Raw genomic sequence first — 27,070 nt, forward strand, 5'->3', positions numbered from 1 at the left:
CTTCCCTGCAGAGAAACCACCTCTGTGGTGGCCACGGTGGCAACTTCAGGATGCTTCAGAAGAGAAAACAAGCCTGTGAGCAGCAGGTATCTTCATGCTGCTTGTCAAATCTGATGTTTAAAAATCATGGGGATGCATGTAAAGTGGCACATTAGCCTTTTTGACCAAAGAGGCCAAACGTGCTCATGCAAAGCTTGTCTTGGAAGCTTAGAGAAACTGAGAGCATGGTGGCCCCACCATACAAGTTTATGGCAAGTACTCAATGACCCCTCGGTAGCTCTGGAGATATAAGAGCCAGCTGGTGCACCTGGCGTCCATGCCCTGTAGAGCCCGTCCATAACTTGTCCATCCCCTGCTCTCCATAACTTGTATTCCTCACCAAGGCGAGCACTGTTAGTGCAAGCACGGGCCAGGTGCTCTTATCCCAAGTGTAATCTGAAGTTACAGACCTGGTACAGCAGGGCTGAAGGGACGGGGATGATTTGAACAAGTAATGTGGTGGCGTACAGGATGCAATGACCAGAGCTCTGCGTGGAGCACCTCTGTTTGCTTCCTTGGGGTGTCTTTGGATTTATGGGGCTGTAAGCAGCAATCGCAGTCTCCTCCAGAACTGGTGGGATGGGTAGGAAAAATGAAGCCCAGTGGTAAGTCACAGACAGCTGGGAGTACTTCCAAGAACATAATGTTTGGGAGTAATTTAGAAATAATGTCGTTGGAGTTACGCTTTTCTAGAAAGGGAGAAAGAGAGCTTGAAATTAAATATACATTAAACAGAAATTCTTAACTTCGTTAAGCAAGAAGATTTTAAGGGCAGTGTCTTGCAGTTTTTTCATCATGCTGCTGCACAGGCTGGTGTTTGCCAATGAGTACGTCTCCGGGAAGAGGAAGAAGTGCAGTTAAGTTTACCATATGGTGGAGGGTGGAGGAGAATATCTGATATCTTTTTTTTTTTTTCTTGTGGTGATGGCAGTTTGTTTACAAAAGAATCACCTTTGTATTTGCTTAGCTTAAACATGAAAATAATTGTTGCCATAACATCTCTGTAAGAGGAATATTGTTTTAAAGCACTTTGGGGTTATGATAGTTGAGTGCGGAGTGGAGCAGGTAAGCCCCGGTGGGGCTGGTGCTTCAGCTGACAGCTTGACGTGGGGATGTGCAGTGCAAGTCTCCACAGGCCAGGTGGGAAATGTGTTTTTTGATGTAATTCTTTATGCTCCTTTCCTTCTCTCCTCCCTCCGCTCACCCCGGGGAGGAGGAGCAGCATCTCGCCCCAGCAAAGTGCTTAAAGCTTTTGTATCTGACAGCGGAGCTCACTGGGAGCAGTGACCTGATATACAGGTCAGTGAACCCAAGGAGGAGAAGCACCAACTCTTGCTTGCATTTGGGGGTTTTCTAGTTTTTGCCTTTTTTTCTAACTCTGCCTAAATGTGACATATCGTGGTGGGATGAGCAGGAAAGTTCTCACTGCTGCAGCTCTGGGTGTCCGTAACTGCATAAATAGCTGCCGGTGGTGCGGGTTGGCTTCCACCCCCAGCAGCCTGTCTGCACGCACAGCCCTGACCACGGGAGGAGGTTTCTGTGCATCCAGGTCCAAGCAGTGTCCAGGAGGCAGCTCTCTGGAGCTGCAGATGCATGCACAGCAAGCCGAGGCCTCGGCGAGTTTGGCACAGGTTGGTTTTCCAGCGGTATCCAATGATGTAATATAGCAAATATTAGGAGAACAACATCTGGTAGCACTGCTGTCTACATGCTCACTGCAAACAAATTTTCAGACCTGTGTAAACAGTCGGTTTAGTAACATAATGCTGCGGTAAGAGGCTTGTGCAGTCAAGGCCACCTGCTTGCTTCTTTTCCTTTCCCGTACAGTAACGAGGCCATTTTTAGTTTGGTTTTGTTTTCAGCGCAGTGAGTGACACTTTAAAAGCAACTAAAAGCATTAAAAAGAGAAGTCAAGATCTTTTTGTGCAAAGGTGTCACCGTTCTATTTCGAGCTTCAGGTTGCAGTTGGCTCATTATCTCCAGTTGTAAAACAGGTGGGGATGACTCGGATATCCTGGAGGAGGGCTCAGATCCTGACCGGTTTTGGTGCCAGGTGTGTGCTGCTGGTGCTGGGCTGGGTTCCCCCCACTGCATGCGGCAGGGCCTCTTTGCTCTTCCCTCTTGTCCCAGTGGGAAACAGCTCTGCGAGGGGTGGTGGGAAGCTGTGAAGTGACTTGGCTGGTGGTGGGAGCGGTGGGAGCTCCTCCAGCCCTTGCCAACGTGGCAGGGAGGTACCCGGAGGGTGCAACCCTGCCCAGCTGCTTCACAGGCAAGTTCGTGGCGAGTCCCAGCCCTGCGCAGGCAGGGGGAGCTCTGCTGGCTTTGCTTGGGGCTGCCGGGGGTGCAAGGCTTTGTCTGAACGTAGGGGACTGCAAAAACTGAGCTGCGGTCTTACTGCAACTACACGTGGTCCAGTTGGCCAGAAGGGATTCCACCAGGCACTGAGTAAACACCAGGTCAAGGATGGTCCTGAAGAAAATGTAAGTGAGAAAGCGTGGTTTAGGCTCTCCTTTAGCTCCAGGAGGTCCCTTGGGGGTGTAGATGCCAGCAGCCTGCTACAGCTGCGTTACGCAGGGCCTGGTGCAGCCACCAGCGGTTTGCAACAGGCTGCAGCTTTCCATCAGTGCTGCCTTCAGAAAAGGCCCTAAAAGAAATGGGACTGGCCTGGCACCCCTGGTGGGCTGCAAAAGGGGGCCTTAGATGTCAGAGTCCCACCTCCAGACTCCCTGGTTGATTCACTTGTGATGTATCTTTCGCAAGGCACATGGTTTATGGCTTTACCAAAATCACCAAAGCTGAAAATTTCATGAATCCTATTCCTTCCTCCCAGTGACTACATGTTTGGTGAAATGTTCACGTTCTTCCTTCCCCTTTCTCTCTCCCCGTGTGAAATGTCCTGCCTCCTCCTCCCAGATGGCCGCAAGCGGGGCAGACACTGCTCCGTGAGCAGCTCCAGGCTTGTGGGCAGTTTTCTCTTCAACATGTCACCTCATTGCCTTTCCTTTTGGATAACTGGGGGAAGAAACTGAAAAAGAAGTTCATCCACTTCCACACTCATCTCATTGGGCCATCTCCACTTGGAGTACTTGGGGCCCCCAGCACCAGAAGGACGTGGGTCCAGAGGAGGCCATGGAGATGCCCACCTCTCCTGTGAAGAAAGGTTGAGAGAGCTGGGGGTGTTCAGCCTGGAGAGGAGAAGGCTCCAGGGGGAGCTCATCGCAACTTTTCAGTACTTGAAGGGAGCTTTTAAAAAGATGGAGAGCAACTTTTTACTCAGATAGATAATGACAGGGTGAGGGGAATGGTTTTAAAACTAAAAGAGGGGGGATTTTAGTTTAGAGGTTAGGAGCAAATTCTTCCCTCAGAGGGCGGTGAGGCCCTGGCACAGGCTGCCCGGAGAGGCTGTGGGTGCCCCATCCCTGGGGGTGTTCCAGGACAGGTTGGACGAGGCCCTGGGCAACCTGGTGCAGTGGGTGGTGTCCCTGCCCATGGCAGGGGGTTGGAGCTGGGTGGGCTTTGAGGTCCCTTCCAACTGGAGCCACTCTTCAATTCTCCGATCTCCCCCATGTGGTTGATGGCCAGCCACAGCCCGAGCGGTGCCATCGCCAGGGTCCCCGGTCCCCAGTGTGTAGGTGGTGGCCTGGGCTGGGATCTCTGTCTGCACCTGGGGATGAAGACAGGTCAGTGTGAAGGCAGGCGATGTTTCTATTGCATCATTCAAAGGATTGCAGAAATCAGCCCTGGACACCCACTCCTCTGCCATGGCCATACCCAGAGGGGAATTCCTGCCTGGCACAGAGGTGGTGCCAGGCCCCATCCCATGGGCAGTGCCTGGAGCATCCCTTGATGGCCTGAAGCCCTCTGTGACAGCCAGGAACTTCTGCTCACATTACCAGCAGACTGATCTTAAGCATCAGCGGTGCATGTGAATGGGAAAAGGGGGCAGTTCTAGTTCCCCCATGCTTGTTACATTCAATATGAGCAGATTTCATTTAAAAAATAAAATAAAATCTTTAAGCGTGAAGCCCGAGAGATGAGTGAGTATAAGTGGTATTAGGAGATTATTGGTCATGCCCAGCTTTGTATAATGAAGCTACCTGCTTTGGGGGTAAAACGGCTCCTGGCAGTGCTTAGAGGGGTGCCAGGGCCCCTTTCACCCTTAGGAGGGGTCAGCAGGATTTAAGGGCGCTAATCCAGAGTGCACTGGTGGAGGTGGGGGCATGTCTGGTCCCAGTACTGGTTGAACAGGCTCTGGTTTGATCCCTTTGTATCTCCCACCACCAAGCTTTGATGATGATGAGTGTTTTTTGTGTTTTTCTCCATCAAGTCAGTTCTGGCGGTGAATTAAATCATTATTTTTTTTTTTTTTTCCCAGTATTCACTGTTCTGAGGTAAATTAGAATAGAGCCTTTTCAAACCAGTCCTTTAATAAAGTATTTAGTTAATAGATGATGCACAGCTCACAAAGCTTGTAAGAATCTGACATGGGGTATCATAATATTATGATATTTAACAGCAAAACCTACTGCATTATCAACTTACCTCTACAGCATGGAGAAGGCAACAGCTGAGGCATAAAAACTAATGCTTCAGTATGACAGAGCTAAAATTGAACTTGGCAATTACTGTGTGCATGATTCACAGTATTGTGAAGTGAAGCTACTATATAAATCAGCTCCAGTAATCATAGGGTTTAAAATTAGTCAGTTACTATTAACTCTGCCAGTGTTAGCATATGCTGAAGAATTATAAAAGTGAAAGGTATGGAATATCTGAAGTACAGGTTTAAAGTAAACCACTTGAACAAGCTCCCAGTGGGAGGATTTGAAGTTCATGCAGAAGTGAGGTTTTGGGTACTCTGACAAAGGTTTGTGGAACACATTTAATTGCACATTGCAGCCTAATCTTTTGAATGCTTAACATCCTTTAGAAAGCACCTTTTCATGTTCCCAAGACTTTCGCAGTTCACAGAGGGTAAAGTGATGATTGAATTTAATTTTTTCTCCCTTACAGATTATTTTTTTTTTCCAGAGCAGCACTATTCAAATACTTTGCAGAGCTCTTCAATGCCAGGCATAGAAAAAAGGAAACAGCAGGATAATGTTTTAAAATCATTATGGGGAAGTGAAAGGCTGCTCTGAGCACAGCACAGAAATTAGCAACTGCTATGATTGCTAAATTTTTATTCAATGCAAAATTCATGGAATTGGCTGCTATGAAAAAATAGGGGAGTCAAGTTATTTAATGGGATTCTAAATTATGTAGGATGCACAAATATTTTATAGGGGGCTCAGAGCTGCCTGTGTTTCTGTGTGCAAGCAGGACCTGGGAGCAGCTCAGCTGCGGTCAGATGCTTGCTTTGTTGTCTGGTCCTGTCCCCTTGCTCCTCTGGTTCATGTTCATGATTTCAGCTTAATTTTTGATATAATGCCGTTTCGGTCTTGGTGACACATCGCTTTGATGAAGGTACATGGGTGTATACCTCCGAGAGCTTTCGAAGAAGGGCGAGGATGCGTCACTGACTTGTGGCAGAGCTTGTGCTCCTGGCTTGAGCCCTGGGCTCCCCACGTTGGGTGCCTGCGGTTCCAGGGATCTCGCACTTTTGGATCCTGGTGTCTGGACTTTCTGTGAGAAGTTTGGCTGAGCTGTGTGTGCTGTGAGTGATGTTAGAGGAGGAGATGGCTTTGTCTGGAGGCAGGCAGCCTGTCCTGGGCTGCTTCCCGCAGGATGCTCCTAGCACATGGCTTCGTCTTGTTCAAGTGCCTCAGCCTGCTGCTGAAAGGCAGCTCCCATCTCTCTTCTCCCTTTCCATGTCTGACGTTGCAGCTGTGACACCAAGGCATGGTGATGTCTGTGTTTTCCTCCCCGCTTGCCTCCTTCCCTGTCCATATCCCATTGCTCGGTTGCAGCCACTTTCAGTTACAGAACAGGCAACTTGTGTCTTGTTTCCAATTCCATCGAAGTGGAAATGTTGCAGCAAATCTCTGCTTTATTCTTTCTTTACTTTTAGTCCCCCCATGTGTCCTAATTATTTAGTGCAGTGTGCTCAGGCAGGGTTTCTGAGGATGCTCTGGCAGGGTGAAGGACTGGACAAGACCGTCTTTTTTTTCTCTTTCTCTCTTTCCTCTCTTTTGCTCTTTTTAATGGGGAATAGGGCTTGTGGCGTGCAGCAGGACTGTGCTTCGCTCCTGGTAAATATGCAAGCGACTTGCAGAAAAATGCTTCATCCATCCCAGCAAGGTGGGGATGGAGAAGACAGCGGTGAGCGATGGCTAGGTGCTGCTCTGGGGCAGTGCCTGTGTGTGATCATGGAGTTAGTGCCTGCACGCCGTGATTAACCATGAAGACCATGAAGGTCACTGGGCACAGATGAGCCTATTTGCCATCCTACTGGGGACTTTGTGTTTTGGAAATTGGCTCTGTTATTTGTCTCACCAGCAGCAAGGCATTACCTTATCAGCCAGAGATAAACCTTGCTGCGTTCGGGTAAAGGATTTTGAAATATATAATTTTCAATTGGCTGATACAGGGTAAATTGCCCCCATTCTCTCTGCCAATAGCTTTAAGATTCGAGAAGAATTTATCAGTACATTTAACACTTCCATTGAAACTCTATTTCTGAGGTTATGGAAATGAGCTACAAATGAAAGTCACAACTCAAGAAGCAGGAAACATGCCTGTAAGCGAGGAAAAAGCTGTCACTGGCATTGTGAAGAAAGAGAGGTATAAATAGGGCATTGGGTTAGAAAGCAGGAAATCTGCGTGCTGTGGGTTTTACTTGGAATTTCTTCTGGTGACCCCAGATAAGATTGTTAACCCTTGTCTCTGCAGACAGTTGTACGTGCTCACTTATGGGCTCTGTTCCTGGCTTTTGGGATTGCCTGCGTGAGCTAAGTGTTTGAAAGTGTAGCCGCTCCATCAATCATGGCTGTGTGGTTTTCATGCTTAGAAAGGATCCCTCTACCAACAAGACTGGATTTCTCAATATTTCCTATATAGTACAGCTTGGTCTTATCCCCACGCTGCATGTCCTGGGCAGAGATCTCGCAGCAAAGGGGCTATTTTATGAGCAGGAGAGGGGAGGGTGAGTGTTACTGATACAGTGGTGATTCTTGCAGCAGATGGACTTCATGCAGTCAGTGACAGCAATTTCATGTTTGGTAACATTTTTTTATAGACATGATAAACTAGTGTTAACCAAGAGGGACTTTTTCTTATCCCCATGGTGGACCCAAAAAGATCCTTCCATAGGAGCCAGCACCGTGGGCGTCTGTGAGTGTTGTCCCTGCACAAGGCCAAGTGACATTGCTCCAGGTGTGACATGAGGCTGTGCCCTGAGAGATTTACAAATCCAGTTTCCAGAAAAGGGCATGTCTCTACCCAAAACGTGCCATGGTCTTTCAAGCTCCTATCAAAAAAACACGGCCTGGTATTTGTCCTGCCTTTCCATACCCGTTCAAAATGGGGATTTTTCTCATGCACTGGCTATGGAGGCAGACTGGGGGGAGAGGATCGAGATGGGTGGCTGCAATGTGAAAGGCAAAAAGCCAGTAGGGATGGGTACCACGAAGCGAGGTACTGCGCAGCTTCCTGCCCAGGAGATGATGATGTACGAGATGTGCACTATGCGACGGGCCCCCTGGTCACACGTGGGCACTGGGGCATCCAGCAGCATCTGGAGGTGCTGTGCATTGCGTGCTGCTGGCCTCTTCCTGGGACTGACCCAGCACGGCTCCAGCAGCCAGCCGGTGGCATGTGAGTGTGGAGAAGAGCTGTCCCACCATGGCATCTGCTGGCTTAGAAATCCTACTGAGACAAAATGAACGCCGGCCTCTCCAACACCAATGCTTTCAGCTCCTGGGACTGACACCTCCGGTGCGTGTACAAGTCATGGGGTCGTGCAGGTCTTTAGTAAAATGACAAGTGAGTGTGATAGTTCTGTTACAAGTCATACATTTGGCCTATGGAGTTATTTCAGGCTTCTGCACTCTAAAATTGGCCTCACAGCCTGAAATCACATCTCAAATAGAAATAATAACCTGCAGTCTCTCTGATCCCTGCGTGCTCTATAATAAACAAGTGGTGACTCCCCAGAGGTGTCATCCCGGCAGCAGCACAGCCGCTTCCCAGGACTGCTGGTGTCTCACAGGTAAGATGCAGGGATGGGAAAGTTCCCCACATCTATCAGACTCAGTAAAAGTTGCACTTAGTAATTTTTTTCAGTGCTGCCTGGTTGGGCAGGGGGGATTGATCAGCTCCTGCAATCCGAATCTTTCAGAGGAAAGCATGAATGGCTCTCCGTGTTGCTTGTTCTTTGATGTCTTTTGTCCCCATGCACCATCTTGCTGTGACTCCTGGTGCTTTCAGAGGGAGGTTCCTACTGCCAAACCTGCAAGTTTCGTGACTCATTGCAGGCAGTGACTTTTCTGCCTTTGACTAGTGCGTTCACCCCCAAAGCTGAGCCTATCTGGAGAAGATTTTCCACTGCTTGCAAGCCCCTTTGAAGAAGTCATAACCAAAATCAGCGGGGACAAAGCAGTCGTACCCCCTTGTCAGCAAAAAAAGCAGAATTTGTCTCGTCTCCCTCCGAAACGCACAAACATGTGCTCTGTGGGCTGTGCTGCAGCGTGGCTCTTCTGCTTGTGCAGGTTGTTTTGTTTCCTGTGGTGTCTGTGTTGCAGTTGAGGCAGTTCCACGAACCTCCTGTTTCTCCCAGGGCTGTTTGCATGGCAGGTGTTTGCTGTGATAAAATATTGACGGGGAGGAGGAAGGAAGGCTTCATTCTCTGGCTGCCTCTCTCTCTCCCTCTCTCTCATTATTTTTCAGGTGGGAGGTATAAAAAGGGCCACATTTTGATGTAAAATGAACAGAGGTTAAGATGCAGAACCTGGGGAATTTCTAGGATTTGAATGTAGCTGTAGCTTGGTGCAGCGTAGGATAACTCTGTTAAAGCCCTGCCTCTGATGGAAGTCCATGTGCTTCCAGGCACATTTGGGCATGGATGGAGAAGGAGGGCAGAAAATGCAGTGGGCTGTGAGACGTCCCAGGATGCGTGTTGGGCGTAGGACAGCAGCTGGGTAGAGATGACTGGAGTGTGCTGATGACCGGGATGTCCCAGCAGCAGAGGGAATGTGGCCGTGTCTGCCACTGTACTGCCCCACCGATGCTGCTGGTCTTCAAATGCCCCAAAATACAGCACTGTTCCCACTCTTGTCCTTGTTGATGTCATGAAGTTGTAAGAAAAGTGGTGAAGATGATGATGAAGAGAGACCTGGAGGGCTGGGGCAAGAAACCATGCTTGCTTTCATTTCAGACTCATCGCGTTGCTGCTTTGTAGTGCTCAGCTCAGCCCTCTTCTGCTTTTTTCTCAGCCTTTCTTCCACTTCTGATTTTCTGCCCCAAGACCCAGCAGACCAAGGCTTTGCCAGGTAGAACTAAAGATGGAGCAGAATGCACATAAGTTGTTTTTTTTTTTTTTAATTCAACAGGACTATTTAGCACCAACTTGCAAATAAGAGCGATTCTCCATTGGAGCTGCAGGTGACCAGTTGAGAAGCTTGGATCTCACCCATCCTGTTTCTCCTTTTCTTCCTGCAAAGTATGTGGGATGTTCCTTCCCCCTTCCCAAACAAGAACAAACCCTGGTGCTTCTGGTCCAGCTGCTCTGTGGACATTGAGCAGCATCAATGCGACCGTGGCAAAATCAGCAATGAAGGGGACGAAGCCATGCAGGAGGAGTGTGGGTCTTGGAGGTCTCTCTGGCAGGGAAGAAGGGACCTGGATGCGATGAAAGTAAAGTTGAGTGTGGTTTGGGGAGAGCTGTGGAAGTGAATTGCTGGGTTGCATGCATCAGAAAGGCCTCCCAGTGAGCCCGGTAAAGCTCCTATCGGTGGCTGCGTCTTCTAGGTGCAGACTGTCCACCCCCTCCTGGGCTTGGGGCCTGGTTTGGCCTTTGGTGATGGTTAGTAGTTCTTCGTTCTTTTTTTTTTTTTTTTTTTTAATAAAAAAAAAAGAAGAAAAAAAACACACAGCCCTGCTTTTGTCTTAATTGAAACAAAAACAGGAGGTGAGTGCCCCAGAAACATCGCTGTGTGCGAGCCTTAAGTGACTGTGGTTTTTGTTTTTAGCTAGCTATTACTATCTGATGAACCGTTTCTGGTTTTGTTTTCCATTTTTTCTTTTTCTATTTTCCCTACATGAAAGCAGCCAGAATATTTCTGGCCAGTTTGTGACTTTGCTCTTCCTGGCTCTTGCTGTTAGCAGCCGTGTTCATGCTCGGTGTAAGCGAGCGTGCTCCAAACCCACGCCAGCTCAGGCTGCACCCCCGAGCAAGGACGTTACAGGGCTCCAGAAGCTTTCCTTCTGGTGTGGCTCCTTCCAACAGCAGTGCTGGAACACACCCAGGTCTGGTGTTCGTGCTGACCGATGGACGTGACGTGGGTGAGGGCTGCGGGCTGCTGTACCCAGTTGGCTGGGCTGGGTTTTCCCAGCGTAAGGTGCAGCCAGTCCGCTGGCGTATCTGCTGCGGGGTAAATAGGTGCTCAGCCCCTTAAGGCTGAAGGGAGATGTACCTACGCTCAATGTAAAGATGCAAAATAGTATCTGATATGTGGGCTTGGACTTTATTTTTGGTCATCATATCAAGTATCGAACACTTCTACTTCATACGTTATTTCCTTTCTTTCTCTTTACCTCTGTGCTTGCTGATCATGACTGCTTGTGTGCGGTGCTGGCTGGGGACTAGGAGCACGAAGCAGCAGTGTTGTCAGAGCTGATTCCCCCATGTTGTTTCAGCTGGTTGGGGTTCCAGGCAGTATGGGCTTTTAATTTGTGTCATTATCCAGACGTCATGGCTTCTGCTGTTGGGGTGATTTGAGTTTCTTTTGAAGCTTCACAGCACAATGGTTATTTCCAAAAGAAATGCATTGAGTTAATTGGCCTGACCAGGTACAGCAAATCCTCCAGCAGAGGATTACATTAAACTAGAATGATGTGACTGCTTGGCTAAGTTGGCATGTGGGTTTTGAGAGTAAATCCTAGAGCATAGGAAGGAAAATCAAGTGCTGTAGTTGGAAAATGGGAGATACATCGTTTCTTCAATATTCTGCTATTAAATTATGGTAACAAGGGGATACTCTTCACCTTTTACCCCACTGCAAGCATAGATCTTGTAGAGAAAGGGGCTTAGCAGCTTTTGCTGATTCATGACAGCAATATCCTGGCTGGGGTTGCCCTTCATACAGGAGGACTTGATTCCCCATAGCCTCACACAGTCTTTAGGCCATAGCACCGAACTACCAGGGTAACGAGACACAGATAAAAAACATGTAAGTCCTCTCTAAACTTTCATTCCAGCATTGCCAACAGCTGAAGGCGAAATGATTCTTAGTTTAATGCTTCTGACACTTGGTTGTGGTTTTTGCCTTGGCCTTATTCTGTTGAGGATGTGCTCAGCATTAGTCATGACTCATGACTGGCAATGAAGTACGCTCGAAGAGAAGCCACGTGTCGAGCTGTTGGAAGTGCTGCTGATATCATGCTTCCGCCCCGTCTTTGTGTTTCCGATAGTGTGTCTTGCTGGAGCAGCGCCACGGAGCCCACCTCTGTGGTTTGAGCACAGCAGGTGTCTTCTCCATCCTGCCCTCCTGCTAAAGGCCAGGTGAACACCTTCTGTTGGCTCAGTTTGCTTTCACCCTTAAGAGATCCTGTTGTCACTGGCATCTTTACGAAGAATCATATCTGCATGTTATCAGATGAATGGGAGAACATTTCTGATAAGAATATAAAGACAAAGTCCTTCAGATAAGATTCTCTTGAATTATGGGGCCCCTCTGCAAGCAGCTTATTCTTTAAGGTTTTCAGCCACAGTTCTCACTTGATACAAACTGAAAGTCCTTGTGCATCAGAGGAGCAGCAGATGTCAGCTGAAGGACACGCTGAGTTGCAGGCAGTTTGTGTTCCAGCAGCATGGGCCAAGTCTGTAATTGTGAATGAAGCTCCTGTGTGACTGTGATCCTTCTGTCTGTTCACAAATTGCGTGCCGATGCTGTTGCGTTTTGCTGAATGTGCTTGCCTGGAGGCATTGTTTAAGGAGTAGCTTTATGTGCCTGAATCCCAACCTGTTGGTTGTTTGCAAGCAGCTTGACTTGCTTAATTTTTGGTTTTCGGGTAACTGCTTAGCAGCTGAATAAATGAATGCTCAGTCCAAGTGCTTGCAAGAAGCAGCTTGGAGCCAACATGAATGAGCAGCCTCAAGCACTGCTCTGTGTCCTGACAGCAGTCCTGAACTACACCAGGAGGGGTGACAGCAGTGTCACTTCCTGGAAAGGAGAGAAGAAAATAGTTGGGTTTAGTAAAAAAAAAAATAAATAAATCTTGTATGGTACCATTTTTTAAATTTGTTAAGGTTCCTGCCGCAGCTCACCACTTCTGTGGCCCTTACTGGCCTCTGGTCAGGGATGTTTGGCTGCTGAGTGCCCCAGGCAAGCTCATGGCTGGGGATCAGCACTGACAACCATGGAGGGTCTGAACTGGCTCAAAGCAGCACTTGTGTTCCTATGGCTGCTTATACAGCCGCCATGAAGCTTCTCTTTATGGAAATACCATTTATTAGAGCAAATAGACATGTTAAAGAAAAAGCAGTGGTACAGCACGTGTGTGGCCATCACGTTACCTGTATGCCCATCCTTGCCTTGTTCTCCAGATATTTGACCTTCCTACCTTGGCTGGGTCCCATCTTCCTCGCGGCCACCGATGTCTGTGTCTGGCCGACACAGCTCTGATTGCTTTGTTCACGAACTGCTCATCCCCTGGCCTCAGGAGCTGTGTCTGTTAAAAAGCTACCTGAGCTGGTCTTTCTCCTCTTCCTGGGACAGTGGCACGTCGTAGTTCTCAGTAGCTCTCTGATGTGTTGAGGCATTTGCCCTGGTTCATGCTTGGTGCCCTCTCCACTGTGATCCAGAAGCACGTAGTGCTCTTGTGGTTCCTTTCCTGCTTGTTGATGCTGGAAGGATGTTCCCTGAAAAGGGACGGATGGCAGCACCCACATTGTTTCAGCCACTGCACACCCAAAACACTTGAAGCTGTCACGTGCAGATCTCCATCCTGCAGTTCTGTCGTGTCCCGTAACCACCGTCTTCCTCTTTGATAGCAATCTCGGGAGCGCAACAAGCAAAATGCAAAATCTGATCGGAAGGGGCTGTGAATTCCCAATCAGGGAGGATCTGAGGCTTTAAAGACAATTAGCTTTTATACCTCCCTGTATGGCACGTGGCTCGGGACCAGCATGGGGCTGGGAGGGCAACGCTCCAGTGTTGATTTAAGCCTTTCTGTGAGGCACAAGATTTTTTTTGCAGTGATACTGTTAATTTAGCAAGCCTCTCGAGTGACTGCTGCCCTGTGATCAATATTAGCGTGACTTCATCCCCTCGGGCTGGCTGATCAGCGTCCACATCAGGGAGTTTTAGCAGAGGCAGTGCATCCGTTTCCAAGCAGAGATGAATAATAAACTGAAGAATGAAATGGTGCTGGACCTGGCGAGCATGGGGGCTCCTCCGAGCCGTGGTGCCTCCTCCCCGGGGTTTTGTTTCAGGTGAGCTCGTGGCACAAGGCAGTCTGCTGGGTGACATGAGCTGGGCTCTCTCTTGGTTAGCAAAGACTACAAAGAGCAAATGCATGGCTTATTTATGCAGCCCAGATCCTGGTGTGACAGGATGCCACACAAAAGCTAAGCTGACGGTAATTAGAACAGATCCCCGCTCAGTGACCCAGAGAAAAGTGAGCACTCTGGAAGATAATCATGAGTGAGAGAGGCAACACAAAACAGAAATGGTGATGGTTACAATTTGAATGAGAAAATGAGCTCCTAAAGCAAACTAGCTCCTGGAAATCCCATTAATGCTGACAAATATCCAGCTCCAGGATTCTGGAAGCATCACAGTGAACATCTGCTCAGGTAAATAGAGGACAAATCCAGTTTCTGTTTGTAGATGCTGCCGGCTCCTCTGGTGGAGGTGAGTCTGTTAATACCAGCTGCCTGTTAAAATCGCTCGCTATCATCGCAGCGCTAACAATTATAATGTTCTCCGTGGCTGGGGATTAGTGAACACCTGGCTCCCCCAGCATCACCGGCAGCGCAGCACGATAACCACGCCTGCAACAGCAGCGCTGAGGATAGCCCCCGGTCGTGGCGTTAAGGATGATAGATTACCAGGGAGCTGTTATGGTTTTGAGCCCTCTAAAATGGGCGAGGTTCCAGTAAATTCAAGTCTGAATGCTGCTGTCACATGTTTGCTGCTCAATCCAGTGATTTCTGGTCAGGTTTTAAATCTGAATGAATTTCGGTGTTTCTTGAAACACTTTTGGACTTACTTGTTTTTAATGAGGAGGCCCAGCTAATGAGGTGCGAAAAGATTTCAGAGACCCTTTCTGAAGATGGCTCTGATTGCACTCGCCTGAGCGGAGGAACTGACTCAACATCTCCATTTTGTAGGCATCCGGCACAAATAATTTATAGCCATAAAAATAGCCCTGAGAAGGAGCCCTGAGAAGGAGCCCTGCTCATCCAGGAGAGCTGGGGGGGTCGGGCTGACTTTGGGTTTGGCAGTCCTGGTGACTCTGAGGTCTGCTCGTGGGCTCTGACTTCAGTGAGGATAACTGGAGCTGCGTGGGAGACCTGGCTTCTCCATGCTTGTGCGTGTTTGGAGCCTTGCCTGTCCCATCCCTGGTGATACACCTCAGCATGAACTATAAAGGGTGAAGTTTGGCACTCTCATGGCTGAAAATAGTGCCAGCTTGGTCCAAGTTGCCTCCTAGCCAGAGAACAAAGCTGTGGAGAGAGTGAAGAGACATTGTGGGGTGTGGAAGTTTGCAGGCTGCTTGCTGTGCGCGGGGCGGACAGGTCCCGGGGGCTGAGCCCGGTGCTCTTCCAGGATTTGGGTTGTGTGCAAGGTGAGGTTCATGAGTGAAGGAAAATGGTGTCGTAGTGTTTTTTTCCTCCAAGTGGTTACAATTGCCATGGGGCTGGGGGAACCTTTCAGTCAGAGGAAGGTTTCAAGCCATGACATGGCTTGAAATTGCAACCCAGTGGCTGGAGCAGGCTGGATGTGGTCACCATGGGCCGAAGCCAGGCCAGGAGGGGGACATGGCACCAAAAGCAACATCATCAGTTTGAAAAGGACCACAGTGGAAAAACATTTGAGCAGCTCTGGGTGCAGCCGTAGGGAAGTGAGGACAGGTGTCATTCCAGGGCCTTTTGACAGAGATAAAGAGGATGGTGCAGCCACATCACCCCTGATAAAGGGGGTGACAGCAGTTCTGCACTGCATCCCGGCTCACACTGGGCAAGGTTGTGCATCTTGTAGAGCATCTCCAGACCTGTTGAGCCAGGTCTCTACAGGCTGTGGTGGCCATCCCCAGCAGCCCCAGCATCCCTGCATGGTCACATCCTATGGGCTTCCTTGGAGAGCTCCAGGACAGCCTGGTTTGGCCACCTTGGTCAGGAGCAGTGACCCAACAGTGATGGTCATGGGGCTGACCTAACCAGGACAGGCGTATGCTGATAGCAGGTGAGAGCTCCTGCCTGGGCTGGGAGTCCAGGATTTCTCCTTTGGCTCTACCAGCTCCCCAAAGGCAGCAGGTGCAGGGGGGCAACCCTGCAGGATGGGAGAGCTGGAAGAGAGCCTACTGATTTTCTAAGATTTTATTGTTAGTAGGATTTAATTATTTTTTTTAAGTGCACAAAATGTTTGAGAAGCACCAGAGCTGGGATAGGACCCAGCACACGTGGCGACCAAAGCATGTCGGCGAGTCCCTTGTCTCCAGGCTGGCTGACAGCCCTCTGTTCTGGCTCATTTTTGGTGTCATCAATCACTGGTACCTAGACAGCAGCCTCGCGGTGCCCTGCCTGCACCGCGGAGCTCATTGAGTGACCTATTAGTGCTTCCAGTTAATTCTGGTGACATATTTATAGCACGGAGATCTACAGCACCGATTTCCTACAGGACGCATCATGGTTTGACATCAGATTAAGTTATAGAGTACCCTTTCCTGGCTGGATCAATGGGTAGAGTCAAACAGAGCCTTGTCGACATGTAGATGAGGAGGATTAGATTTAAATCAGCAAATGTCACTAATGGCTGTTTTTCCAGCCAAGGGAAGAATAGGCAGGGAAAAATTTCCATCATTAATAATTGAAGTTTATAGAGGGGAAAAAATGAACGTATCGTATAGCGCTCCTGAAGATAACAGGGCCCCGCTTTTGCTGATAATTCTGTCTGGGAGAGGAGCGCTAAAAAAATTACCGTGATTATGACTGGGTTTCTGTATCTGTTATGAATTTTCTGCAGCCAGGGAATATTTTAACAAATGCCCTTTTGTACAAGAGCTGAAAATTCTATTGGTAACCCAAAAATGTCCCCAGAAAAATACGGACAGAGTTGTTGGAAATGAGAGTGGGTACAGTTTGCCAAAATGAGGAGAAAAGTAAATTCTGGTATGGACTTTGTAAAGCAGGGTGACTGGGATGGGCTGGGTGGCCTGGTGCCCAGTGTGATGGGTGTTGGGTACCAGAGAGCACCGTGAGAGAGCTTTGCTGCTCTGAGAGGCTGGCCTTGCCCAGGGCTTAGTGAAAGACCTATAGAAACAATTGCCAAAGAGCTTTTATATGTATTTGCAATGGAATAAAATATCCAAAAACTATGTTTCTGCATGCCTGAGAAAGTTATCTGTACTTTTTTACACTTTCAGCAAAGGATCTCAGTGGTAACACCGGGTTTATGCTTGCAAGCCATCCCTGCTGGGCTCACTGGCAGGGGTCCACTTTCCCATCGCATGCTCACGAAACATTTCAGTCGCTCTTCATCGCTGCTGCACTTTACACTGCTGATAATTTCTCCAGACTGCAGAGCACTAGAGGTCGTGGTGCTCTGCAGTGAAGTTCTGTGCTTCGCACTCATGCTCGCTCGGCACATGAGAGCCTTAATCCCAGCAAGTATTCAAATAACGACAGGTCATGTAAATCGAGCAGGAAATAATACATGAAAAGAAGTGAGCATGAATTTCTAATTAACTAAATTTGCAACTGGTACATAGGAGTTAAAGGGCATGTGATTTATCACCTGTCAGTAAAAATATTGGTAATAGCTCTTGCTTTCGGTGCCATGCTATGTGCACAGCTCTGCTGCGGAGCTAAAGGGCACCTGATTTATCGCCTGACACCGACCACGCTGGTTAGAGCCATCACGGCCTGGGGTGGCAGAGAGGCCACGTTCCCATTTTCACCAAAAAGCCATTTGCTGCCTTGCTTCTCCAGCAGAGATGTGTGCAAGATGTTATTTCAACAAATCTACAATTTTCTTTCCTTTAAGAGCTGATTTTCCCCAATTGAAAGGGAGGTCAGGAGCCAGAACAGCAACTGGTCTGGATGGGCCAGGATGAGGTGACGAGCCTGGTGATTCCTCAAGGGGGTGGGAGCTCTTCTCTTTGTGTCTGTCCCAGGGCTGTGTGTCTGAAGTTGGCCAAAATTGCCATACTGGCCTCCCATTTCATATTCACAGTTCATAGCCTTTGCCTAAGCATTTGATTCGTAATGGTATTTAGGCACTAATAGGGCTCAGTGGTAGTTAATCAGATCCGCAAATTGTTGTGGATGCATGGTTGACTTAAATCCACATTTTTTGTGCCTGAAAGTTTAAGTGGAGAAGCTGAGAGCAGGCTGTAGGCTTTTTTTCTAGTCATCTTTCCCAGATATTGGGACTTTCGGTTGTGCTTGTTGACCTCAGCGGAGCTTAGACTTTCAGTATTTATGAAAACTGGGTCTTTTTTACTGCAAGCACAAAAACAAGCAACCTCCCACAAGCCGTGTATTACAGTGTAGGTAAAACCATCCTGCTGGGTAGAAATGTCACCAGAAAAGTGAAATTAATTGGTTTCGATGCAGAAATTTCAACATGACCGAATGGACCCAGGTGTCTCCATGTGCCAGATGCTGGTTTCCAAAGGGCCCATGTAAAAATCCACAGGAGCCAAGTGTTCGTTGCACAGGGGCAGATTGGCCAAACTGTCAGTAAATACTTGCACGTGTCACCTCCTATTTTTGTGTTTTCCTCTTCTGTGACCCAGTAGCCTCAAGGACAGCTTTGAGCTGTGTATACTTTCCTTGAGCCATAGATGCTTTCTGAGAAACAGCAGCTAAAAGTGGAGCAAATGAGTTCCTGCTTTCTGGGGAGCCCAGGCTGCCACGGAGCTCCTGTCTGCCACGGAGCTGCGGTGCTGGAGAGCTCTGGGTGCAAAGCGGTTCCTCCTCGCGACCTCCAACCGTCGCAGGACCCTTTGATAGCCCATCACCTTCCTGGGGCCGCTGAGAGCTGCCACAACTTCTCCATCAGAACTGGTGATGGGAGCTGTAAAAGCTCAGTCTGAGAGGGGTGTGAGAAGCAATGCTAACACCCTTCGTATGCTTTGGGCCCACCAGAACGTGAGCCCATGGTGTTCGGATTGTTTTTTACCTTTACGAGTTAAGGTAGCGGGGGTTTTGTGTGTTTGATGTGATGGGTTTTGGAGTGTACAGGGTAAAACACTGAGAACTTTTCTAAAAATGTTTTTGTGTGTAGTTGCTGCTGTTGGTTGCATCAACAAGAGAATCAGTAAGAAAGCTCTATGGACCACAAAAACCTCATTACATAATGTCTGGAAACACAAGTCATACATGAATTCAAGTAAGAGGCGCAGTAAATCGTGAGACTCTTGAGGATGGAGAAAACTGACTTTTAAGTGTATGTTCATTACCAAGCTTGAAAAATCTCCAAACCCAATGCCGAGTAGAAATCGGTGCTGACTGGAAGGGTAGGTTGCTGAAGCCGATGCTTTCAGCTGAATCAGTTCCTGGATGAGGCCTTCAAAAAGCCCTCAGAGGACGAGCAGAGTCTTAAGGCAGTGGGAAGCCCTAGGGTGTTCTTCACCTTGCTGCTCCCCCGTTAATGAAATTAAAGCCCTGAAATGTTCACTCCCTGCAAAAGGCAGGGAGTGAAGCCCTACCTGCTGGTGTCCTGCTTCCCCTCCAGGCTCTCTGCTGCAGTCCTACCCTGTTAAATCTGCTTTTTTCATCTGATTATTAGGTTTGCTTCTCCTCCTTCCCAGGACCCAGTGCATGTGTCAGATACAGTTGCTCCAGGTTTTTCTGAAGTTTTTTTGTCTTCCTCCTCCTATTTCCCTATGTTCCTCTTCTGAATGTTTTGCAAATCTGGGCAATTATCAGTGCTTAGATTTCCTTCTAGCAAGGAAAGTACTCCATAAACATTTAACTTTTCTAAATAAAAGTAAGCATCCTGTGAGGCCTTTCACGTGGTCAGGGTCTCAGAGGGGATGCAGGAATGAAAAATGGGCAAGGCAATAGGATCGTGCTTCTGCCTCTGCTGAAGGGTGGGAGGAATGAAGGTAACGTGCTTCTTTGACAGGGACTGCTTTGTGTACCTGTGTAATCTGTTGATGGGAAAATTAAATCACTTACTTCTCCATCGCCTGTGCCATTGATCTTGGAGTCATTAGTGGAGGAACAAGCCGTCACAGTGACATGTCCCCCGCCTCGCACAGCCGTCACGGAGCAGAACGTGTATCAGCAGATGCTTTTATTTGCATGAGTCAAGTATGGGTTATGCTTGTCCAAAGGCTGTGTTAATTACAGGGGGTGGGGAGGAGAAAGAGAGGAGCTGTGGAAGACTCTTCAAAATTGTGTTTAATCTTCCCGACAGCTAATTTCTTCCAGGTTTCTGGTGGGTGTCTCCCATGCAGCAGGGGCAGCTCCGCCACGATGTGTGGCTGGCTCCAGTGGATGGTAGCAGGCTGAGGGGAGACTGCATTCATCTGCATACACGTGTGTGTGTGCACACAGATATATATATGTGTGTATATAAAAAATATGGGTGTGGATTTGTGTGTGTGTCTGTGTGTACTATGTATAACTTCAACTGCTCCGGGCAGCCTTCCTTACTGGGTTTTCTGATTGTAGAAACAATGTATTTGTGCTTTAGAGATGCAGATAAAAAGGAAAGTTTGAGAAAGTCCATTGCAAAATTCAAGCAATAATTTATTTAAACATTTGCTCTATAACCACAGTTTGAAACAACCTTATATTTTTAGGTAGAAGCGATATTTTTTTCCCCATCAACAAGCTGTGTATATATACCCTGACATCCCCTCAGAGCACACCTGTGAGGTAGGATTGCTGCCCTGCTCTGCACTCACCTCTACACAGGTCCATCCACCTGCACCTCTCTCGGTGCAGAGATCCCTGTGGATTTCGGCTGGGGCCACCACAAAAGCCATGGGTGCAGGCTCAGGGAGGTTTGCTTTCCCCCTCTGCTTTGAGAATCAACGCCATTAGGCAAAGCCTAAATTAAAAGCAAGATGTGACGCTGGGTGACAGACTGCTAGTTGAGAGGGGCATGGGTTTGGGGGAAAGGGTCCCAGCCTTGCCATCCGTGGTGGCAAGAGGCCAGGCCACCACAGGCACCATATCATTGCTACCTGCCCAGGGCTGACACCAGCTCTCAAGCTCTCAGCTTCGAGAGAGGAGCTGTGGTGCTGCTGGAGCTGTTTTTTAAACCCTCTTCTCATTTAGCCCACCTGGGAGCGGTCCCTGAGAACCCCCAGTCTGTTCTTCACCCATGGGTGCTTTGGGGCCGAAGACCTGGCTGGTGGGATTTTTCAAGCTCAGCCCGGGGGGTGATGCCTACAGAGGAGAAAGGATAAAAGGAAGGTGGATATTGAAAGCTGAAGGAAAAATAGCACAGCATATGGTATTCTGGATTGGATCTTCCACCCACTTTTCCGTTGTTTTATTGTTTTTAATTGCTAAGCTGCATGGACAGATGCAGTACCAAAAAGCATGGACTCGCGTGCACATTGCAAGCTGCCCCTGCTCCTACTCTTGTAAATCTTCCTCTGGGTTATGATTTATGCAAATGGAATGTGTTGTGTGCCCAAAACTCAGCCCCACGGTCAGGGCTTTGCCATGGGAAGTGGGGCTGGGAGCTGTGAACACAAAGCTTGGCCAGGAGGGGTAAAGAGGAGGGCAGGTGAAAGGAACAACAGCACTTCTACGCTTACTGTAACTCCGGTTCGCTTTCCTATTTCATTAATTATTGTTTTGTCATGTTAGGAGCCTGGGGAGGAAATATTAATCACAGGTTTGGCTGAGTGCTATTTCAGTAAGTAAATTAATTGCAGGCGGGAAGCTTGTTTGCGTGGATATTCAGCTCCATCCCGCTGCTGGCGGGGAGCTGCCGCACGCCCCAGCTATTGGGGCTGGGGAGGGGGCTCCGGGGCGGCTTTGCCCAGAGCCACGGATGGGGTCTTGGCTGAAGATGCCTTTTCAGGACCCCCTGTTTCTCCATGACTGAAGGCTATGTACACAGGGAGGATGGGGACGGTCTCCATGCCCCCCTCTCCCTTGTTGCAAAGCTCCTTTGGCCCCCTGCTCGCTTGCAGGAGCCCGTGCAGGAGGAGCGGGACAGCAGGAAGGGAAGAGCAGGGGCCTGCTGCTCCTGTTCCCTGCTGTTGCCCCTGCCCTCTCCGCTGATCCTCTTGCTCACAAACCTGCCCTGATCTCCAGTCCCGCAGCCCTTCCAGTGCTTGGGGCTGCAGCAGGGCCCTTTCCTTCCGCACCCCATCAGCGCTGGGGAACTTCCAATGGACGTTTGCATCTTTTTTTTTTTTTTTTTTTTAAACCAAAGCCAGCATTTCTTTCTCAAGGGAGAGAGCCCCGAGGTAGTTTGGATTAATGGCACGCTGCACGCTCTCCCCCCGGGATTATTCCCTCCCTGCCTTAAAAGCGGGTGTATATCTCGGGCAGTTTTATCTCAGCTGCTAACAGCAAACCCCCAGGTGTTTATTTCAGGAGAGGGCTTTGCATCCTCTCTCACTTCTGGAGCCTGTGCCCCCCAGCCAAAAATAAATACCATCTAACTGTTCCTGCTCTGGGTTATTTCTGGCAGCATCGCCAAGTAACTGAATTTCAGAGGGCTGCGTGTGTGTGTGTGTGTATAAAACAGTAGATCTCAGCAAGATAATCAATTATATGCAAGAGGAAACCAAAACTTTTTCCATTGGTTTTATCAGATATTGTGGTCAGTCGAGGCAATTCAAAGCAACTCGGAACCCTATTACATTCATTCTTGCTATAATCACTCCATCTCTGTTTACCATATTCAGTTAAAGTGGCTTGTTTGCTACATCCGCTCTGCTGCCAAAATAACCTCATTTACTCTTGCAAACGGCTCCTGTTGCTGCTGCTGTAGTGTTCCTGCGTTGCAAATATATTCTTGGCCGCAGTGCTGAGGTTTGGATATATTGTTCTTTGAATCCTGCCGTGGAGTTGATTGGTTGGCATTTTCATTCACTTTCAAATAGCATTTGAATGACAGGGTTTTTTTGGAAACATGGGCTTCGCTTTCACCTGCTGCAGAGCTGAGCAGCCTCTTGGCTTGGGGCTGCTTCGTTCGTGTGCTGCTGTTGTTTTTCTTTTTTTGTGGTTGCTGTTGTTTTTGTTGTTTTGCAGGTTTCATCTTAAAACAGAAAAGTCTGTTAAAAAAAAAATGTTCAAGTAACTGCTTAATGGAAATTTGGGCCCAAAGGTGGTAGGAACCTTCTAAAACTGTGGCGCTGTGTATGCAAAGGAAGATTTTGCCTGGATGCTGTGCAAGCATTAGTGAGCAGCCCCGAGCTTTGTAGAGCTGTTGTTCAGCTCCTTTCCTCCTGCCCCTTGGTTGTGCTTTCTCCACGTGCATGGAGCCCTGCTGTGATGTCCCAGTTTTGTGCACGTTGTTGGGGCGGAGCTGGAGGAGATGTCATGGAGCATGGGGGCAAGAAAACCTGTCCAAAATGGTCAAAATCTCTGGGTCGGTTGGTTATTTTTCCTACTATCCTGTCCTTGCTATAGCTTAGCTCTTCTTCCTCATCCTGGCGGGTTGCATGAGCCTGGCCAAGTGTCACGTAGTGCCGGATGCCTCCGAGGAGGGAGCAGCAGCTGAGGACCGTGGTCATTTGAGTACAGCACCAGGGGAGCGTGGAGCTCTGTCCTGTCCCATCCCACCAGCTGGGGCGGCAGTGGGGCAGCTGCCATGTAGGGGGTCTTGGCATGCAGGTTGGCCACCCCTTTTGGTGGAGGGCATTTCTGCTGCTAGTTACTCCACCGGTGGTGGATGATGCTCTGAAAGCCAAAGAATCGTGTGATGTACCCAACTTTTCTGGCCAGCGTTCATGTGCGTTTGCTCTGTCATGATCACAAAACCCAAAACGACACATGGCAGCTCCGTGCTCCCTGTCACCAAACACCTGGGGCAGGTGAGCAGCCAGGATGCTGAGATTTTGTGTCTCCTTGTTGGGCATTTTTGGTTTTGTCTGTTAGAAAGTAGGAAGCCAGGAGGGTCTTTCCCTGCAGTGAGCGGCCTTTGGCCATGAATGCTGATGGTGGTGCTCAACAAGCTGGAGGGGGAAGACCCCAAGCAAGCCAGGTTGCAAGGTCAGAGGAGCTTGGGGACGGGTTGTCACTCAGTGTCAGCAGCACAGTGCTGGAGCCAGCTCTGTGCAGGATCCTCACCAGGGGTTATATGGGCTCCTGAGCCGAGGCGCAGCACCGCTGGGTGCACAGGAAGAGCTTTGTCTCCTTGAAGTGCAGGAAATGGCTGTGGAGACAAAGCCCCCAGAACAACCTGAACCAAAGACAGGTTTCTCATGCTGCTTGGCTCAAATGGGAGTCAGTGCCTCAATATGTCTTGAAAACACAGTTTTTTGTCTCTTTTTCTGGGGGGGAGGACTGAGACCTCATTGGTATAAATCTAAAGTACAATGTGAATTTGTCCCCTTTTGTTTTCCTATGAGTATTACCTTCTGCTTTGAGATCTGTATTTTTTAGCCTGTTGTGAAATTCTGTTTTCAGTGATCAAAACCTTGATTTGTTTCACTATGAATTGTGTCTCTGACCCAGCCCCAAGTGGGAGCTGTGTCTGCATTACACAACTTGTTATTTGATGGTACGAAACCAAAACTGCAGGACACCAGTGTGTCTGCAGAGGGTTTCTCCTTTCAGCAGGAGTATCGCAAGGCATCTAAATGGCTCTACCATGGAGGAGCCCACTTGTCCCCGTTTCACATCAGGGGAAGACGATGTCCTCTAAATGAGTCCATTCTGGGCAAAGTGGGAGTAGCTGCTCCCCAGGCAAGCTGCCCTTCCACAAGCCTGGCCACAGGGCAGGAACATCCTGCATCAGGTGCCCTCTGCTGCCCCAGGGCCTCCGTTTTCCATCTTCCTCCCCTTGTTTCCCCATCTCTCATCTCTAAGAAGGGGTGCGCAGAGCTGAATTCAGTACCTGGAGCAAGCTCGGGCTGACAGTTTGGATAACAACATTACAGTGTTTTCTCTGTTATTTTCTGGCCTGTAATTTTTGCACTCTATCATTTTGCTATTGCCGTGCTTTCAGTAGAGGTTTGCTTGGGGTGGTTGACGTGATAGTTGGTCTTATTGCTTAATGTTCAGTTAATTCAAAACCTGCTGAAGTCTAGAAGGGTTTCAAACAGCTCTTTCCTGCGTGAATTTGTCATCTTAGGGTTTCTCCTGCTCTGATGCTGCCTTCTGCTTGGTTAGGTGGCTCTGCAATTCCCAAGACTTCCTCCTTTGTAATTAACCTAAATAATGTTCTTTTCATCTGCAAACTTTGTTTCCCTATGCAGCCTAGTTTCCAGGTCATTAATAAAGATATTAAGCAACAGGAGCCCTGGTTAAATGCTTGTGTTGGTGTGTTGGTAATTATTCCTGTCTTGAAAAATGAGCGGCTTGCTTAGTCTTGGAAGGCTTTTTGGCTCTCCTCAGCAGCAGGTCAGTGTGCAGCAGCACACACACACAAACCCCATGTAGTTACCAAAGCACAGCTCCTTGTGGGAACTCTTCACAGTGTTACGTTCATTTAAGTCTAAGTCAGTTCCTCACAGAATAACCACATCTGCATGAAATTTGGAGTTCAGTTTAGAGCATCCGTGCCAACGTGAGCTGGCTCACCTTCACGCAGCTGCAGACTGAACGAAGCAGGGCTCGCCTTCACCGGGGGCAGCTGGGCTGACCTCCCCGTGTGTCCAGATGCATTGCCCCCCATTCTTTAGCTGTCACTTGAGATCATCCACAAGTCGTGCAGAGACGTTACCTTGCTCGGTGTCTGTTGCTGACACAGGGGCTCCAGTGCAACCAGCTGCACTTCTGTATTGCTCTGCTTCCAGTTCTGCTGTTCCCTGGCTCCTGTTGCAGCACAAGCTCCCTTCTCCAGGCTGATGTTGTGCTTTGTGGGGTTCTGAGCAGGGCTCAGCTCCGGGATGTGCCTTGCACCGGAGATGCTGCAGTTGGTGCTTTGACTCATAGCTTGAGTGCTCGGAGAGGCAAAGTTAAAAATGATCTCTGTGACATGCGTTAGGGGTAGCATGTGATGAAGCTGGTGAAGTGCTTCCCCGAGCCTTGTCCTGATGGGATGTTTGGGGTGGGCGGTGGGAATTCAGCACCCTGGGGCTGTGCAGGGCTGCCCCTTCCTCTTGCTCATAGTGCCGGGACAGCAGAAACCTGCCAGGAGGGAGAAAGTGAGCCAAGCTTCTGGGTCTAGGGGGAAACAACTAAATGCACTTGGGTGTCATATGGGGCTGGGGGAGGTCAGTGGGCAGCGTGTCCCTGGCTGCTCTGAGACCCAAGAGATGGATGGAAGGAAGAGATGCTGCTGAGCAAAGTTCTGGTTTCTGCGCTGCCTGCAGTCAGTGTTTCCACGACGGATGAAACTCCAGCCCCATCGGGCATCAAAGGTAAATGTGATTTGCACATGAAGTGCTTGCTTGGTGTTGTCTGCATCAGCACCCACAGCATCCTTCTGATCTGACCAGGCTGTGTGTTGTTTCCACTGCGACTTGCGAAGATTTATACATGCATTTTAGGAAAAACAACAACACTATTTTTCAAGAAATAGAAACTATGAGCTTTCTGCTGGTTGGGAGATTCATTATGTTTTTTCTAAAGGAACCAAACTTGTTTTGCTTTCTGGTGAGCACGCAAGTGTCCGGTCCCACTCACCGACTAGAGGAGGTGATTAATTCATCTGTTTTTGTAGTCAACAGTATAACATGGTCTGGCTATACATAACTGCCCTGCAGCCTCGCCAGGGCTACATTATGAGGCACAATGGAGCCTATAATTAGGAGGTGGAGAAGGTGCCGTACATGCAGCTTTAGAGAATTGCAGAGGAACTGAGGGAAACAAGAGATTATGGCCAGGCAGCACAAATTAAGTGTTTTCACCTCTCCAGGATGCTTAAATCTTTATAATACAAACTCAAAGAAAATCTTGGTCAGTGTGGTGGAATTTAACCCGTGCAGTCTGTGGCTGTTGCAGTGCTTGGCACTGGCACAATTCCTGCTGCTCCCTGCGCATCCAGAACAAGGAGGCTTCTTTCTCTTGAAAGTTGTGCAAAATTTGCAAGTGGAAAAATACATCTTGTATAGAGATGCAGCTGAAATATAACCACTGGAGAGCCTGACACCTTGGCATGACTTCCAGAATTGGGATGCAGTGTTCAGTGGAAATCACTCTCTCCCAGTAAATGGTTTCGGAGAAAGCATGAGAGAATAACATAGTTTGTAGGCAAATGCAATTTTTAGGTGTTTCACTGAAACAGTAGGGTCCCAGTCTCTGGAAACACCTGTTTGAAGAGGATTTGGGGAAGCATCTAAGCTGAACATTTGAGCATCATCTCATTAACGCGCTGGGTCTGGAGGTGAAATGTCATGATCCATTCCTTCAGCTCATCCTTCCCTGCTGCAGAAGGAGAACAGCACCTCTGGGGAAGCCTGCGAGGTGGTACCCACCATCTTTTACCCTTGGTGGGCATCCCAAGGAGTTGGGAAGCAGCAGAAGTAGGTGCAGCTCTGCTGGTCATTGCCATCGGCATGGTTCTACCGTTGTATTCAAATGCTTGTGGGGTGGCATATGCAGTAGTACCATACTCCT

The 27,070-nt window shown here is 48.7% G+C and overlaps 1 protein-coding gene across 4 annotated transcripts in view; it reads left to right on the top strand.

Annotated features, from left to right (window-relative positions):
* Window positions 1–27,070, top strand: part of TOX2 (TOX high mobility group box family member 2) — a 136,758-nt gene that overhangs the window by 19,341 nt on the left and 90,347 nt on the right. The window contains exon 1 of one of the 4 annotated variants that reach the window (XM_084537705.1): window positions 1,571–1,670. The exons of 2 other annotated variants lie outside the window; for them this stretch is intronic. In XM_084537705.1, coding sequence (XP_084393831.1) covers window positions 1,629–1,670 — 42 coding nt within the window. In that variant the 5' untranslated portion in view covers window positions 1,571–1,628. Of the gene's footprint in view, window positions 1–1,570; window positions 1,671–2,432; window positions 2,520–27,070 lie in introns of those variants that run through there. One more of the 4 variants, XM_084537708.1, reaches the window with a different exon arrangement.

The sequence above is a fragment of the Aythya ferina genome (assembly GCF_964211825.1).
Source record: "Aythya ferina genome assembly, chromosome: 16".
Classification (NCBI taxonomy): domain Eukaryota; kingdom Metazoa; phylum Chordata; class Aves; order Anseriformes; family Anatidae; genus Aythya; species Aythya ferina.